Genomic DNA, 17,545 nt, shown 5'->3' with positions numbered 1-17,545 from the left:
GTGCCTGAAATGAGTGCCATCATTGGCTAAAGCCAGATATAAGGTTACAGACACTAGGCAATTTTCCCTGTGAAACTGTGGCAAATAACTGTTTTTTTTTTTCCCTTACCCCTCTCCTCCAGACAACATTCACCAAGATTTAAACTGACAGTGCCCAGTCCATTTCAGCTATTAAAGAACACATAAACACAAAGATATCTGTGGTAAAAAGCTGAAAGGAAGACTGGAAATGTCTCCCATTGTGCTCCTGAGCCCTATTCCATGTGAGCAGTTGATGCAAGTTCTCCATGCAAAGAGCCAGCAGACTCTCCACGCAACAAGTCAGCACCCCTCTGCCTTCCAAGTCTGCAGGGGGACAAGGTTTAAGAGATACAGGCCTTCTCCCTGTGAACTGGGCTGGGTCTGGCTTACTCCTTTCCTGCTTTTGTTAGAATCCCTCTTCCTCTGCCTAAAAGCAGTATACTGTGAGGTGATAAAAATGAGACCCTGAGGAAACTTTCAAAAGGACGGGGAGATAAATTTCAAATAATTGCACAATACTTTAAGGTCACCAAAAGCAGAAAGTAAAATTCCATATTCTAATCACTTTCTACAAAGAATTTCTTTCCAATGTCAAGATCTCAGCTTTATTCTATCAGTATTTTATAACTAGTGAATCACTGTCAATGCATTACTGATCTATCTCCCCTTTCCAAGCCTTCAAATATAAAACAATAAGAAAATCAAGACCAGATACAAACCACAGCCAAAACAAAACTACAATAAAACTCCCACGTTTTCATAATTCTTCACACATAAATATCTTCCATCCTGCTGACTTGGAAACTTGTTTTGAGGTAGATGCAACTTTGAAGTTATCAGAGGAAGCCGTGACAAACAGTCTGATGCAATTCAATTCAGTTTTACCATATACTTCAGGTCAAATAAAAGGTAAATGAGGCCATATTACTGGGCTATGGTCAAAGAGATTTAGCTACGTTCTGAAATAGCTACGTGGCCACATTAGTAACTCCCTTAAAGAACATTCCTGTTAAGGGCACTTTTAAAGACAGTTGGTTTTTACTCATGCAGGCTTTTTGGTTTCAAGCTAATAGAACTGTTCTATAATTATAAATTAGTGATAAGCAAAATATACTCCCCTTTTAAGATCTGCAAGATATTTTTTGGTGTAACACTACCTGTCAGATGGCATTTAATTCTTGCCGAATCTCAACAGCATTTTGAGCTTAACAAGAGATCTTCCTCCAATTCTACTTTTGTTCTGGGAAAGGCCTTGATGTCTCCTTCCCTCCATTTTCAGGCCACTGTCCCTGGTTCTGCCCCTTGCTGACTCACTGTCAAGCCTGAGACTTTTTGTGGTTTGAAAGGGTCCCATTTCTCTGCTTCATGAACCCAGTTGCCAGTGACCAGAACTCCTTTCCCTCTTGCATTTTCTGCAGGCAGGATACACACAAGCTTTTTGTCCTGCCACAGCAGTTATTCTGGACAGATATTATATAAACACTACATTATATGGTAGTAACACAGTAGGAAAACAGTAACTCCGTTACATCTCAGTCTTTCTTAAACTACTAAAAAGTGTCAAAGCTACGTGAGGGAATGAAAATTTTAATATACAAAATGCTTTGGTTAATGCTGCCTTTTGGCTCCTTTAGAACACATCAAGAAAACCAAGAAGCAATTGCAGAAAGTGATTTCACTTCTCTAGTAGTAGTTTTGTAAATTTGTACGACTGTATTATACCCTTTGTATAAAATCAGAGCTTCTACCTTAACGTGAGACTACACCAAAAGAAAAAAATCCTTTGATAATAATGCAGGTTTAACATTTTCTTTAGATGGGGCAGATTTCCAAATGTAAAGAGGCTATTGCTAGGAAAGATCTACAAATGATTGTGAGTCAATGACTTAAATACAATCTCAATTCATGTTAGTCCCAATACATATATATGTATTTATATATTTAGATTGACCCATGTTGCCTGAGCTATAAAACTGTAATTAGCTTCAGGCTTTTTATGCCAAAGGCAGGGGTAGCTTCATATGCAATGAAACACTTGTGTTTAATCGAGACTCCAGATCTGGATTTTGAGACAGCTGGAAACTTTTATTAAGTACTGGCACTTCTTAAAACTCTATTTGGATTGAGCCAAACTACATCAACTTTAAAAAAATAGAAAAAAATAGAAAAAGGGGATTTTAAAACCTATTATGCTGAGAAAACTAATCTTACTTTAATTTATTTTATGAGTATGCAATCTTACATACTGTGGACACAACATCTAGTGTGGACATAAATTTGTCCATCCTTTCAGAATCCCAAAGTAGTCTGTTACCATAAAATTGGCTGGTCTGTGCTCTAAAGTTAAGAAAAAAATGCACATGAAATACACACTTATCTGCATATATATATATACACACAGACATAAAAAAAGATAAAATATCAAGGCTCAAGACTGTACTAGAATATTCAAAGATCGAGGAAAAAAACCATTAAAATTTTGCTGCAATCACTTAAATGGCTACAATGATTCATCATCTAAATTATGTTCTCAATTAGGACTCTAATTTCTAGGGGTTTTTTTGTTTTTTTTTTTTTTCATGTTCTTGGCTGGTCAGATACACATGGGTTCTGATGTCTTCTGGATATTCTGGACACTGTGCAGCACACAGAGAAGTTCTTTTTGGATAATTAATTTCAGTTTGTTCTTGTCCTATATATTTTTATGAAGCAGAAATTATACACAGTCAAGGACTTTCAAGTTTTGTCTTCTAATAGAGGAGAGTTCACTACTCACAGCACAAGGACCTCAAATTAAATATAGAATAACAACACTTCATATACCACATGCAGTAAAAGAAAGTTTTAAAAATCCATGCTATGGGAGATACCATTTGCCACTTACATCTGTTATCATTTTCCCTCTGGTCTTGTTTCTTTCCCTGTGGTTAGCTCGTTTCTGTTTTTGCTGCAGAACTCGTTCCCTGGTGGTGCGGTATTCCAGAGCAAATTCACTAATAATCTTGCAGAACTTATTGATGTTGACTTCACGTATTGCGTAGGGAGGATGGCCCATAAATAACAAAAATGAGTGAAACCTGGAAAAAAAAAGAGTTATAAATGTAAAGGGAAAAAAATCATTATTGATGGTCTCTTGGAAAAAAAAAACACAACAGCCCTATATTTCACTGAATCCATTTATTACTTTACTAGCTCCCATAATTTCCTTTGTGCTACAGAATTTTCATGGATGCTTTGCATAACATTGGTATGTTTTATAATTAAAACCATGAAAGCCTAGCCTATGATAACTTCATCTCAGTCTACTTTCCCAGGCTGATGCAGGAGATAAAATATTTATGGAACTCCATTACTTTATATGACTAATTTGGCATGTGAATGACCAATTTAATTTCTGTTATAGAAAAAAATATTTACTAAGTTTCAATTCTATTTATTTGTATTAAGCAACTTCAAAGAGGCTGTTAGGACTTTGGGCAAAGTCTAGACAAGAAGAATGCAGATTTACAGGCTAGCAAACACAAGAAGGAAAGAATTTCTGGTTCACAAAACTGACCATAAAATTATATTATCTACCAAGTACGTTAGTTTGGGACACTCTCAATTCACAGTTTTACTGCTTCTGTGGCATTCAGAGCTTTTGTATTATTTGCAATTTTTACTATTGCTCCTATGATTTTCAGCAGCACACTGAATGTGTAAAGATGTATGGGAATTCCTTTTAACTGCATCTACATCCCTGAGGACAAAAAGTCTTCCCAATTTTAGAAAGATGCAAGTAGATGAAAGCATTTTTAAGAACTATCATAGCAGTTACAGGATATCAGAGGAGAAAGTTGATATTTTTTTTTTACTTGCACAATGCATATGATAAACAACTGGAAACTAATGAATTAACTTCCCTTCCATTGCAATTGGGATTTTTGCTTGCTTGTGGCATAAACCCTAAGTCATTACAAAAATGAAAGAAGAACTGAATAAACTTTTCAAACGTATACCCACAATTTGGGATCATTTGGAATCCAGTTCTTAATTTTGAACACAGCAATTTGAATTTATCCAGAAGTCGGAAAATCTCTCACCATTTCATGAAACCCAACTGCAAATCAGGATTTGCAGTTGAATCTGCCTTCAGCTGGTATAAGCATAAACACATTGTCTAAGATCTTGCAAATAAGAGTAGTTCTGCCTGCAAAAGAACTTATTGTACTGACTGTACTGAAACCAAGACTGGTTTCAGCTTCTGCATATGATGAATTTGTCAATAAACTTCATTTTTTTTGCTACAGTCTGTTTTTGCTTATCAGACAGTAAGCCAAGTCTCCTTAATCCAGGGATAAACAAAAAATCTATCAACTTCACTATAAAGCTGTTAGCTTTGGGGACTAGGAGGCAAAAGACACAATTATTGCACCTTGGGAATAAATGATTGCCTGGATGATTGCTTTTTTTTAGTAAAAAATATAACAATTTCTGGAGTGAGGATCTTTCTTCAATGGCGACTATAACAAAATATGCACCACATATGACCCAGCAACATTCCCTGAAGGAATGAGCATGAAACACTTACAAAACATATATTTATGATGTCATAACTTATAATTTTATCAAGTAATTTACTATCAAGGTATTGCCGTCACCAATATAATTCTGTACCTGTTAATTATTCTTCTATGGACAATCTTCAGGATTATGATTCTTTCTGCACAGTCTTTAAGGAACTCAGACATTTTTTGCTTTAGACTTGGCTTCATTTCATGCTTTGCTATAGCCTTAAGGTGATCCCATGATGCTTTGCACCGTCTTTCCATCTGACATAAGTTTTCCTGGAGTTGTTCAAAGTCAACCTGAAAAAAGAGAAAGGAAAAGAAAAGGCAACACTTGAAGTGAAAAACTGCGGCTGTATACTTGGATATCTGAAAAATCTATGTGTATGGAAGAGTCAAGGTAGTGGCAGCACGACATCAATTCACATTATTAATTATTAGTAAAATGATACAAAATAGCTTTCTCTATCACGCTATATCTAGGCATGTAATGTTAGTAAGGAAAACTGAGAACAAAGAAATACCCATACACGTATATTTGGTTTTATTCTCGGAGGCCTAACATCTAAAGAAGGGACAAAAAAAAAATATTGTGGTGTGTTTTTTCCCTTGCTAATAACTTCATGTTTGCACCAAGCAACTGCATGACTCAGTTCTTTCTGAGGTAATACAAAACTTTCTCTTTTTCTTAATCCTTTTCTCTACTACTCAAAGCTTTTTATACCCTGTTTACTGCTCACTGTTGTACCCGCCAACAATTCTCCATTTTAGGAAGTACTTGGATCTATTCCCTGGTCATGCACTGACTTGTTAATAGTTGATCTAGTTCTAATCACAAAATTCATGGGCCAGAATTTTTTAAAGCTCTATTGAAAGTATGTGTTATTTAGTGATCTCAGCACTAACTTTCATCCCTTGATATACAATACAAATTTACTGGCTTGTAACAAGATCATATAATGACTTTGAAAGTCTCTCAACACAATTAAAATAAATGATTACACCTTACAGTAACATTCATCAGGACAGAAGCCAACACATTTCACAGAAGGTGAGGGAAAGCCTCTCCTTTATTCATCAACCAAAAAAGGTGTTCAAATCATGATACTCTTACACGAGACACTCAGGACGTGTTGCTAACAACTCAGCAAAGTGCATCAACAACTCAGCCACAGCACACAACAGATGAGAAAAATAAAACTACCCAACATGTTCTGGAATTCTGAAGAGAAGAAAAAATGATTTTATAATACCACTTCACAGTTCAGATGAACTCAAGCTATAAAGTACAGACTTAGCTCTCAGATTCTAAACACACCAGTTCTTGGGATGTTACAGTCTCATACTCCAGTTAATTCCTTAATGCTAAATGAAAACCAGTGTCAGGGGCAAGTTTTATTTCATTCTTCTTAGCTGTGTGCAGTATCTACTGCTGAGACCTATACTGAGAATAGCCATAAGAAATGCATTATTATTAAAAAGCTCCTGGTACTGATTTGATTTGTTTTTGCTGTGATTTATAATGTGATGAATTTTTCCTCTTCCCAAGGAAATAGAACCATCCTTTGATCCACTCTGCTATTCAGAAAAGCCCTGCAGGCGGAGCAGCTGTGGGGTATTTGCTTTCCTTATATCCATATCAATGCATATGTCGAAAAAAAAAAGTCCTTTCCAGGTCAGTATTTTCACTGTTGATGATAAACACATTGCTGCTCTCCACAGCTGGTGTATCCAAAACACATACATTGGGAAAAATACTAGCATTCCTGTTAAGGGAAAAAAATCCAAGGTTTAGATCTTCTTGGTAAGAATTATCCAACCTGGTTGACGAAGCATCTCAGCCTCTGTAGCTGAGAAATTTAAAATCATGACATTTAATGGCAAAATGAGTTTTAATCTATCAAAAAGCTCTGAGGTTCAGGCCTGTAAGGGTTCAAGAAACATCTTTGGAGAACAACAAATCTGGGAGGAATGTGGCAAATTCCTGGCCCCTTGAAATCTGCCAACAATCAGCACATTCACAAGAGTGCTAAGTTCCAGCAGGGACAAAGTCATCTGTGGAAGTCCTAAGGAGACTGCAGTAAGAAGAACACCACCTGAAATCTCCTGGGAAAAAACTCTGTGGAGCACAGGTGTGCTCAAGCAGAAGCTGTAAACTCCTGGAAGGAGTAAAGTAGGAACTCCAATATAGGACAATGTACCTGTGTACTCCCCAAAGGCAAACAGCACAGCGCCTGAAAGAATGTGCCAAACCTTAATGGAATCTCTGTCTGCCAGCTATCTAGTGTTTGGTCACTTGTCCTTTGTGGACAGAAAGGAATATACCTGCAGAAAAACATCCGCATGTGAAATATTAAAGTTCCAGTTTTTCCTGGATTCAACCAGGTACCCCACTGGATACTTTAGGAAATGCTATTTCACCAGCGCCAATTTTGTGTTTAAGACACAGGATCCATTACATTTCAGTGTGCTCCAGGTCTGTGGTTCTGCTTAAGGTGTCATATACAAATATAACAGTAAGAGTGATGAGAAATCCCAACTACAAGTGATCCCCAATCGTGTGATCATATGATAAGGAGAACAAAAACTTGTGTGTAGTAATAATGCCAATTATTCAATATATTATGCATAAAGAAAACATAAAAAGGCATTTGTAATACCATACTACCTCTTTACCAGTTCACACAACATTGCTAAGGAGCATTGCACCTTCTGATTTATGTGCTTATTTCCAACACTTTACTAAAGGAATTAATGATATAGATAGTAGATAGATAGTAGATAGTAGAGAACTATGAATCCTCTTTTTTGTTCTTTCTTTCTTGAAACGAAAGATGCACCAATTCTTGCCTGCAGGTGGATGGTCATGCTGGGACTAAGAATGAATTCAGGTGAGTTGTGACTCCAGGAGAGCTCAGCATAGGAGGTACTCAGAAAAGAATTGCTGTGGCATTATTTTATAACTATGTTTCACTGAATAAAAGGAAGCAGTAACCTGAAATAGTCATTGCAGCTTTCTTGCTGGACAGTAGCGTACAGATATTGAGACATTGTACCTGGCTCGATGATTTGGAGGAAAGTGGAAACATATTCTTCCTCCTCAGTACCTGTATGTACAAAAGACATGCAGCTTGCTGCCTGAATAGCTACCTTCTGCTAAAATGTTTTAAATTAATACATGTTCTTTTCTGCAGGAAAAAGAATGAGTCTTTTTTTCTTAGGGTCTTAGGCTGTTATGCAAAATAGAAAAGTTCTTTCTTTCAAACACTATGAAATGTTTATTTTAATTCGTAAACCAATTTAGAAACAGCAACTTTCTAAATGGTTCAGGGATATATTTGATATGTTCCTCATTTCTCTGGCCAGGTTCTTCTCCATTCACAATCACACTAGCTAAAAAAAATATTCAGAACTATTGTTATCTGTGAAATCTCTTGCTAAGCACACAGTTCAGTCTTCTGAGAAGTGCCTCAGTAGGCACTGTTTGATCAGAGAGGAGTAGCCAGAGACAGTATATGCAAACAGGATGAAAAGACAAGTTTATGTGATAAAACCCCTCCAGCCAGCCTTAGCAAACCACAGCCCTAAACTCACTAATGGGCAACTTTAGAATTAAAAATCTATTCTTCAATTTAACACAACACCACATTTTGTACAAACTACTCAGACCAAAGAATAAAACCTTCCAACCACATGCCAGAAACAAGAGCACTCACTTTAATCACTTTATGTCATTATTTACTGCTTGCTACCATAGAAGCAGATGACTTTGCCATAAACAACAAAAATAAAAAGAATTCTACCAAGTTTCTCATTCCGCTGGGCTGAGAATTCAGTACCTCATGACACATCTACTGGCCAAACAGCTTCTGTTCTCACTGGTTTTCACCTGACTTTAAAACTGCCACCACATCACCAGCATTTACTTCCCTGCTCTCTGTGGTTCCCTGAACATTGGTTCTTACAAGGCCTATTTTTTCAAGTTCAACTCCATCCAATATCACATGCCATGTATAAAAGTTTAAAACTTTCTCATTCATGAAATACTACACCATGCTCCAATCACTCAGGCAGGACATGGATCAGGGAGCCTTTTTGGTGTTTGGGTTGGGGTGTTATTCCTCTGTGTGGCCACAAATACCTCATGGCAATGCAGGAATTGCACACTTTATTATTTGTTGGGAGAGAGAGGAATGGCTACTTTGAGGTAACATTGGGAACTAAATGCAGTAGTTCAAACCTTAAATGCCTTCCACCATATATTCCCCAGGGCAGCATATACAACCCCAGGTATACACTGCCATGCAATGCAAACAACTGCAGCCACTATGAGATAAGAAGTCATTTTTCTCCAGCTTTCCTTTAGCTGGAAACATGTTTCCTCTTCCAGCTAAATCTCCTCTAGTCTTTGGGTTCAGCTACCCCACTGCTGCAAGTACAAAACCATCCTTAAGTCAAAGATGCTGCACCTAAATACACTCATATTTTCTGCCTCCTGTGTTAACATTCAGCTCGTCAACAGGCTCAAAGATGTCACAACTGGATTGAAGCAAAAAACTCCAAAACAAGTAAATTAATGGAAACTGATGAAGCACTTCTTTTCAAAATTACTGTATCTAAAGATTTGTTCTGAAGGCCAGTGAATTACATAGCCTCAGCATGCTTGTATAAGATTTCTATTGTTTGATACTCTATTGTTTATTGGCATAGCTTGCTTCTTTTAGCGGTGAACATATAAAATCCAGTTATTTTCTAAGGAAGACCTGGATCTCTGCATTTTTTTTAGTCACAAGGTGCATTTAAGAGAAGATTGATGATTTCACAATGACATGTTAACTTAAATGCACAATAAAACAACAACTATTTTATTGTACCTCATAGAAAGATATACATAACCACACACAAGCTTTCTCTTTTCAAAGTTCAAGATAGTTTCTGCAGCAGACCACAGTCTAGTCTGAGCTGTTTATAATTTAGGGTCAGACCGTTCATTCTCACATTATTACAGGGATGCTTCTGGCAGGGAACATGAAATCTTCCTCTTTTCCTGAGTTGGTTCAATGCCAAAGGAAATTCTGAGAATTGCTCCTTGCAAACACACTGTCATCTGAGAGCAGCAACTTCTGTGGTGTATGTTCAAAACTCTGTCTCCTCTAATATTTCCAGACTGGTTTCCTTCATCAAGTGTCACAAGAATTATCCCAAGACCCTTGTTAGTCTGACTTGCACACTCTGGGCATACGTTTTAAGGAAGATAGATGCCAGCTCTCTAAAGCAAGCAATATATAAAGAAGGTTCTGCCCAGGCATTTCTAATTCTAGGGTAAAAGGTGGCAACCTGTAAAAATAATTTTGGAAATGAGAGAACCTGAATCAACTCACTAATGAAAAACTACAGGACAGAGGTGGCAGAGGTGCTTACTGAGGTGTGACCAGATGAGTCTGCCCAATTGTATACACATCTCTATTGCATTTTACTTCATTAAACAATATCCTGACTACATGGACTCTTTCTGCAGATGCTGTATGGCAGTTCCCACAATCTGGGACAAAAGGGAGCCATATCACACAGTGGTGATGTAGATCCCTTCAGACAGTATTTTGTCACATGCAACAATTCCTGCAGTCATGTCACTTGGAACGTTATTGAAACAACACAGTGCCATCAGGCATATGTGCCAAACTTCATCTGCTCTCTTTGAGACACAACCTCAAAGTCTCATTTGCCATGGAAGCTCCTTCCCCCTTGCCCCAGTATGCCCTGCAGCCAATAGGATCTGCCTTTCCATGCTCTACTCTGCTCCTGTAGCCCATGCCACGATCTAAGGCAGCTGCTGGCACCACAAGGAATGACTGCAAGAAACCTTGCATTCCTGGACTTTTTTCTGCAGAAGACCATTTGACTTTTGGCACTTATTTTTGTTTGAAACAATGTAGGGAAAACATACTTGAATGATAACTGCATACAAATACTTTCTGTCAAGCGAGACACGAGACACTGAAAGAGTACAGGAGGCAACATAATTTTCCCTACCTTTTTATTTTTTTTATCTTTTCTCTGCTTTCCAATTTATCAGGTAGAAGCTATAGCATGTCAAATATCAGTTTTGTTCCAGCCAGCTTCTGTCTCCTCATGCCTCCCTGCTAAGGTCCTTGGAGGGCAGGTTGCTGCAGGCTTACTTCTCCCCTGTGTATGCCTTAGGCTCATCCTAAATTCTTTCCTATCAGCAGTCCTTGCCCCCTCCTGTGCTGCTAACATTTTCTATTTACTTTTAATAGCTGCCTGCTTCTCCACTGCCTAGTACCTGTGAGTGTCCTGTACCCAAGTGTCTTGCAGCAGGGGTTAAAAACTAGACAAAAGTTTGACATCTTGTAAGTAAATTAAAATCGGGGAAGAAAAGGACAATTTTAGTTTATCTATAGAGCTGGCCAGTTTTCAGATGCACAGGGGAAATATTTATAGGTTAGAGAGAGAAGATGAACATTTTTAATAAGGACACATTTTTTATTCACTAACAGAGGAGATATTGGGGCTGAGGCAACTGTTTCTTAAGGAAATTTCTAGGAACAACACTCGATCTTAACTGCAGAAATCTGAGGATCTCCTTCAGTATTAGGTACATCAGTTCTGGTACATCAGCGAAAAAAAACAAGATATCAAGAAAATAAAAAGGGCGAGTGATTTTAATCATGTGATACTAAATAAGTGCTGTGCACAATTTTATAAATGCTTTTATTTATCTAGAATTCTATTTTTTCCCTAATTTTTTCACTTCTGTCTGTTTTCTTGATGCTAGTTATGATTTCAGTTCTTCAGTAAAAAAGCCACATGTTTTGCAATAACTACATCATTTATTTCTGGTCCTTCTAGCTCCTTTTTGGTGGGGCAGCCTGATTTCTTTATGTTTTTGGGTTTTTTTCATGAACTAATGCTCAGGAAATTCTTATATGATGCGCATTTCAGGGGAAGGGGCATATCTGCTTATCTACAGGATGGAAATTGTTTAGCCTTTGTGGTTTCTGAAAGATGTTTGTAGGCAAAACACAGCTCAAAATACAGCCTAATCCACAGTGAAATATTAGTTCCCCTTTCCTGTCAGCTTTCCTAAACCAAGATTTTGCCTTGTCTGTGAACATTCCCTTGAAGAGGGCAGCTTGGATGGCTTCCACATTCTAACTCTCTGATTTGTGGCAGCTATGATCAAGTGGGAATAGAGCTTGTTACAGTAATCCATCAGTGGTTTAACACATGCAGGAACATCCCAAGGAGGGAGACCCTGGGTGACACGGGGAAGGTTAAGGCTATAATTTCTCTTAATGTGATTTTGTCTGGCCTTTTTAGATTTTTGTCCGCTTTGGGCAGGGCCACTGGAGCAGCAAACCACAGACTGAAAGACTGTGCTCAATTTTGCACGCTCTTAGACCTAAATTTTTTTTAAAGTGACAGCAGTAGGTTAAGCTTTCTTCCACTTTTTATGACTGAAAAATAGAAGAACCACTTGGGAGAATACCATACATGGTGGTGAGAAATTTGGAAAACAAAGGCTCTTCTCTTTTGTGGTAACTTTTCTTCTTAGTGATTAACTTGATCCCAATCTAAGAAAAAAAGGGAAATAACTTCTTAGCAAAGAGAAGAAGCAGGAAATGAGAAACCAATATACCTAAATGTTAAAAAAGTAAGAATCACTCAAATTAAAACCAAAAACATAAGAGAAAGTTAATATCTTCCAAACATGAGTAACCAGACTCACTGAAGGCAATAAACCAGAACCTAAACATAGGCTGTAGGAGAGGAAAACTAGGAGAAAAGAGATGGAATCTAAAGAGAAAATATCTAAGCATATAAAACAAAAACCACAAATTCCTTTATGGTACCAAAAAAGAAAAAAGAAAGTATGTAGGAGGTTCTGGATCACTGGGGATGAAAGAAACTGAGGAAGACAAAAAATAGAGAAGGGAAGCAAGATGACTTTCTTTTCATCCAACTTCACCACAGAGGATGTTGGGGAAAAACCTACTCTGGTGCTCCTTTCCTTTTTCTCTATTATATTTTTAGTAGATGTGAACTAATAGCAAAGTTTGAAACCTTACTAGCAGAAATACATGTTGGAGAGAGATGATACCATACAAAGAAGTAAACAAGTAGAGTAATTATGACATCAATTAAAATAAAGAAACTCAGCCACTGGCTAAAATGAATACGAATATTTATGAAACTATACTTGGTAACTTAGAGAATAAAAGGATAGCAGAAGTTTTGCCTATCCCTAGAAAAGCATCAAAGTTAGGTTTTATTACTGCATCAGGTAACTTGGCTGAAAGGATGAGTGACAGGAAACTGAATACATAAAAATAACCACTATATTCTGAATGTTTATAAAATAGGAAATAGATTAGACTAACTAAAGAAAATTAAATTTCAAATTCTTTTCAAGGGAGTCATGGGAGTCCACCTATGAATTGTGAGGTTCAGAGGGCAAAAGAAAAGAAGGAATACACATTGATTCTCATTTATTGACAGGGATAACAGGTGTCTCATGGTTTGTGCTCTGTATTACAAAATTATCTGGAAACAAAGAAGCATATCCAGAGGGTAAAATCTACAGATGGCAGGAAATTATTCAGATTACTCCTGACTGAAGATTATTAGGGGTTTGAGAGATAAGCAGTAAATCTTCTTCAGCAGATCATGGTCACTGCTGTAGACTGCAATAAAGTGCACAGTGCATGGCAGCATCTGACTCCACTGAGAGTTCTGAATGCTGTGTCAGCTCAGGAGACTGCCTGGATGTCCTTGGGAACTGCCTTGGGACAATGGGTGTCCAAAGGGTAGCAGCAAGTCAAAGAACACAGAGAAAACCTCAGAACATCTAACAAAAGGTAGCAGAATGGACAACACAGTAAGATTTGACATTGATAAGGAGAAGCTGGAATACTGTACTTACTATTGTTTAACACGTTCTAAAAAAAGTAAGATGAAGGAAAAGTGTGGAAATGGTCTCATAAACAAAAGACATAAAAGGATCATTTAAGACTTAGACAAGGATCTGAGCAGCCTAGTTTAATCTGGTCTTGCACTGAAAAGGGTGATGGATCATATGACCTTCAGAGATTCTTTCCAACCTAAGTTATTCTGTTAATTAGAAAAAAAAAAAAAAATTGACTTTAGTATATTCAGACAGTAATTCTTGAAACCAGCAAATTTAACAGCAGAAAGTATTATGAATATTTATGATTATGAAGTCATTGTTGCAAGAACTGCACTAGGAGCCAAAATAAGATTTCATTTCTGCAGTTAAAAAAAATGTATTGTATTATATAGATGTCCTGGGTTGTGGGGGCAAACAGAGTTGTTTGCTCCCACACTCTCCAGGTCCTCTCCCAACATCCAAATAAGGCGGCCTTTGGAAAAGAAATCATTCCTCTATTTGATGCACATAATGAGAATCATGGCTCATGAAATAAATTTTCTAGGAGAAATCTTTCATTCCCTTAGAAGCTTCTTGTGCTCTTCTGTCAAGCAGCTGGTATTGGCCACTGTCTGAATCAAGACACTGGACTAGAAGGATACTATAATTATCTGCTGTTATTATTTCCATGAAACATGACTCCTAAACAGAATTTTTATGTTTGCTATCTCCCATGTTTACTCCATTAATCAAGCAATGCACTATTTTTAAGGGTTATTAATGAAATCTCACACTCTTGAGAGATTTAAAAGTGATTTTTCTATCATGCCTGCTCACAGGAGCAATAATCTCCCGACCGCATCAAGCCGTTTACCAGACCTATGCATTAACCAGGGAAGGACCAGTTTTGATGAGAGGTGCTGCAACAAGATTCCTTTATTTCTATTTATGTTCCCTAACTCCTAAGGACATCCCAAGAGATCCTCTGGAGATACTCAAAACCCCCCGGACTTTTCTTCTGCAACCTGCTCTAGGTGAACCTGCTTTAGCTGGGGTTGGACTAAAACCATATGCTGAGGTCCTGTCCAACCCCAGCCATTCTGTGATTCTGTGAGTTAAACCAAGTATTTCAAGGACTCTCTAATTCTGGAGAAAAATTTTATCAGCAAAAAAATTAATTCTTTCCATTGGATTTAAAATAAAATCAGGCATCTGACTTATAAAAGAGATTCCCCCAAGCCACAGAATAAATATATTTGAGGATACTGGTAAAATAAAGTTTTAACCTGAAAATAGTTCTTTATAGGTATATACATTAATAATGTACAGAACATTAACATAGGTGTCATAACCAATGGCTGCCTAAGAGTGCACTGATGAGGGAACCTTGTGACAGCCAGAAATAAAGTTCGGAAGAGGGAGTACTGGCATCTTTGAAATCCAGTGCAAATGACACAATGAACACACATTCATAAATAGTGCTGCAACCACAGAGGATCAAAAAAATAAAAGAATAAAATCTTAAATATTTCACTTCAGAGAGGTGTTATAAAAATGCACATATAGATGTATTTACCTACTGGACATACCTTGGCTGACCTAGTGATGGCCCCGATCTCTGAATATAGATCAGTGCTGTCTGGGAACTTTTCTACCACCATAGTGCAGACGTGATGCAGGAGGGACTGCTTGTGCACTGTGTCCTTGACTTCTGGAACCTTCTCGAGGTAGCTCAACTCAAAAGCTTTGGCCTGTAATGGAAAAAAAATACATTAAAAATAAATAGACAGTAAAAATAAAGACATAAAAAATACACTAAAAATAAAAATGCTTACTCCTTCCCATGCTGATTAATAGACAAAAATGATGCCCAATAAGGGGCAGAGGGGAAAGAAGAATCCTACAGGAGAGGAAACTCATTGCTTTTATTAATTTTTAATTTGCTGAAGACTAGGCCTAAAATCAGTCCATCTACAGTGAAATGACCCACAACACAGTTCTCACACTTTGAATGCAAAGCATCAACACTATGCTTAAGGGAGTTACACTGTAACTGCTTAGCTCCACATTTCCTTCAGATTATGCTGAAAGAGGCAAGACACAACACAAAACACAGAATAAAAGCACATTCTATCTCCTGAATTACTTTTCTGGTACAAAATAAATAGTGGGTTGCAATTTTCACAATGGTTTTGATTTGTATTTTTTTTGAAGGAAAAACCTGCAGGGGAAATGCTGGGACATCAGGCTTACATTGGTTCCATTCAGAAAGTTCCCAATGGCTAGCAGAGTAGAAAGGATAAATCCCAAAGTTTTATTGTGCTCCAGTTGGTCCATTCCCTCCTTCAAGTCTAGCAGTGGTTCTGCAACTTCCTACCATAAGGACAGAAACAAGAAAGTGAAGGTTAGTTTTTAATTCTATGGTTTAGATTAATTACTGCAAAAAGTTCCTGAACTGGCGTCTTGCAGAGTGTAAACTGGCCATGTGTGCTGGCTTTCTTCCATGTTCCAGCTAATAAATCACATGCAAGGACAGCAAAAAAAGTACATAAAATATTTTCCTACTGTTGTTCCTTTATGTATGCAATTGCCTTACTTGTCCTGGGGACTATCCTGTGAATCCAAAAAGGAGAATGCTGCTGCATTTCAGTTAAATCCATGAACACACCCAAGCCCCAACTGATAAAAAGGCTTCCTAAAAGTATTTTTTCTAATCTTTGAACAACAAATTTAAAAAGTTAGAAACCTTGCTGACTTAAAATTTGTAGCTTGACCCTACAGCTTTCTCCAAACAATGGCCATTTCTGTGTTTTAGATATGGCTTTGTGCTTGTGAGAATTTAGAACTGAAAAAGAAAACCCGCTGTAAACATCAAGCTTTACAGATAGTCTCATTTCAATATTTTAATTTAATGCATCTTCCACCTACACATTTTATCTGAGTATAGATATGCATACTGGTAAGACTTGAAATCATAAATTCTTTTCCATTACCTCAGGAAGTGAACTACACCAGAGAGTTCAAAGGAAGAGAGTGAGGGTAATTGAGTTGACAGAACTTATTTCTATGTCTCTGTGTGAGGCCCAGGGTTATTTATTTTGTATGCACACTAACAGTTCACACTGTTTCTATCTTCAAATACCATTCTATGCATCTGTGAGCAGCATTCTTTTCACAGAATCATAGAATGGTTTGTGTTGGAAAAGACCTGAAGGTCATCTAATTTCAACTCCTGTGCCATGGGCAGGGAGACTTTTTTCCCCAATTTCCCAAATTGATATACTCTTTGTGAACCAAGAAGCCAAAATTAGGCTGCTATTTCAGACCAAGAGGCAAAATAACTGAGAATTTCAATTTCTTAGAGACACACAATGGTTCCTTCAACAACTGTAGTAATATTTTACCGCAAAAGATTAATGAAACACATTTCTAGTCCCTACTGAACAATTTGTCTCTTGAAAAGAATATGGCAAATTTAAAACAAATTAAGAGATGAGACAGTAGGCTAAGTAGTTTATACAGGAGGAGAGGTGCTATATAATCCAGGACTTTATCAGAGTGAATTAAAATGAAACTGCTGTATTCTTTGAGTTGCTTTAAAGTCAGAGTTGATTTAGTTTGTTTTGTTATGTTATGCAATGACTCCAACTGCTCTGAATCTGTGGTAAATATGGGATTCTGAAATATTTAATTCATATCCATTCTCAACCTGTCCAAAAATACATTGCTAAAAGACTAATTTAAAACATTCTCCAGGTGAGTAAGAAGGTGGCATAAGAGGCTTCCAAACCAGGCCACACTGAGCCCTTCATTTAGCTATTTAGACAAGTTGTCTGATCTTAGACTTTCTTGCATATAGTACACATTTATAATTACTCTTTATTTCTTACTTTATTGTAGGATTAAAAGACAATAAAAAACGGTGCAAGATACTGAACAATCAGACAAATTTCTGATTTTTTCAAATTTACTCACTCTTGCTTCGTATAAAACTCACCTTCCATCTAAAGAGGGCAGATAGATAAGGCAGAGCTACCTCTTATCGTTGGATACCATATTTTTATTTTTC

At 37.2% G+C, this 17,545-nt stretch overlaps 1 protein-coding gene across 13 annotated transcripts in view; it reads right to left on the bottom strand.

Annotated features, from left to right (window-relative positions):
* FHOD3 (formin homology 2 domain containing 3) overlaps window positions 1–17,545 on the bottom strand; it is a 374,599-nt gene that overhangs the window by 26,812 nt on the left and 330,242 nt on the right. For all 13 annotated transcript variants that reach the window (XM_032746914.3, XM_072924374.1, XM_072924376.1 and 10 more), the window contains 4 exons: window positions 15,730–15,849; window positions 15,066–15,227; window positions 4,678–4,868; window positions 2,906–3,098 (listed from right to left, as the gene is read on the bottom strand). In XM_032746914.3, coding sequence (XP_032602805.2) covers window positions 2,906–3,098; window positions 4,678–4,868; window positions 15,066–15,227; window positions 15,730–15,849 — 666 coding nt within the window. The remainder of the gene's footprint in view (window positions 1–2,905; window positions 3,099–4,677; window positions 4,869–15,065; window positions 15,228–15,729; window positions 15,850–17,545) is intronic.

Source organism: Taeniopygia guttata, chromosome 2, assembly GCF_048771995.1.
Source record: "Taeniopygia guttata chromosome 2, bTaeGut7.mat, whole genome shotgun sequence".
Taxonomy (NCBI): Eukaryota; Metazoa; Chordata; class Aves; order Passeriformes; family Estrildidae; genus Taeniopygia; species Taeniopygia guttata.
Note: the sequence above shows the minus strand (reverse complement) of the source record. Positions and strands in the feature narration are given on the sequence as shown.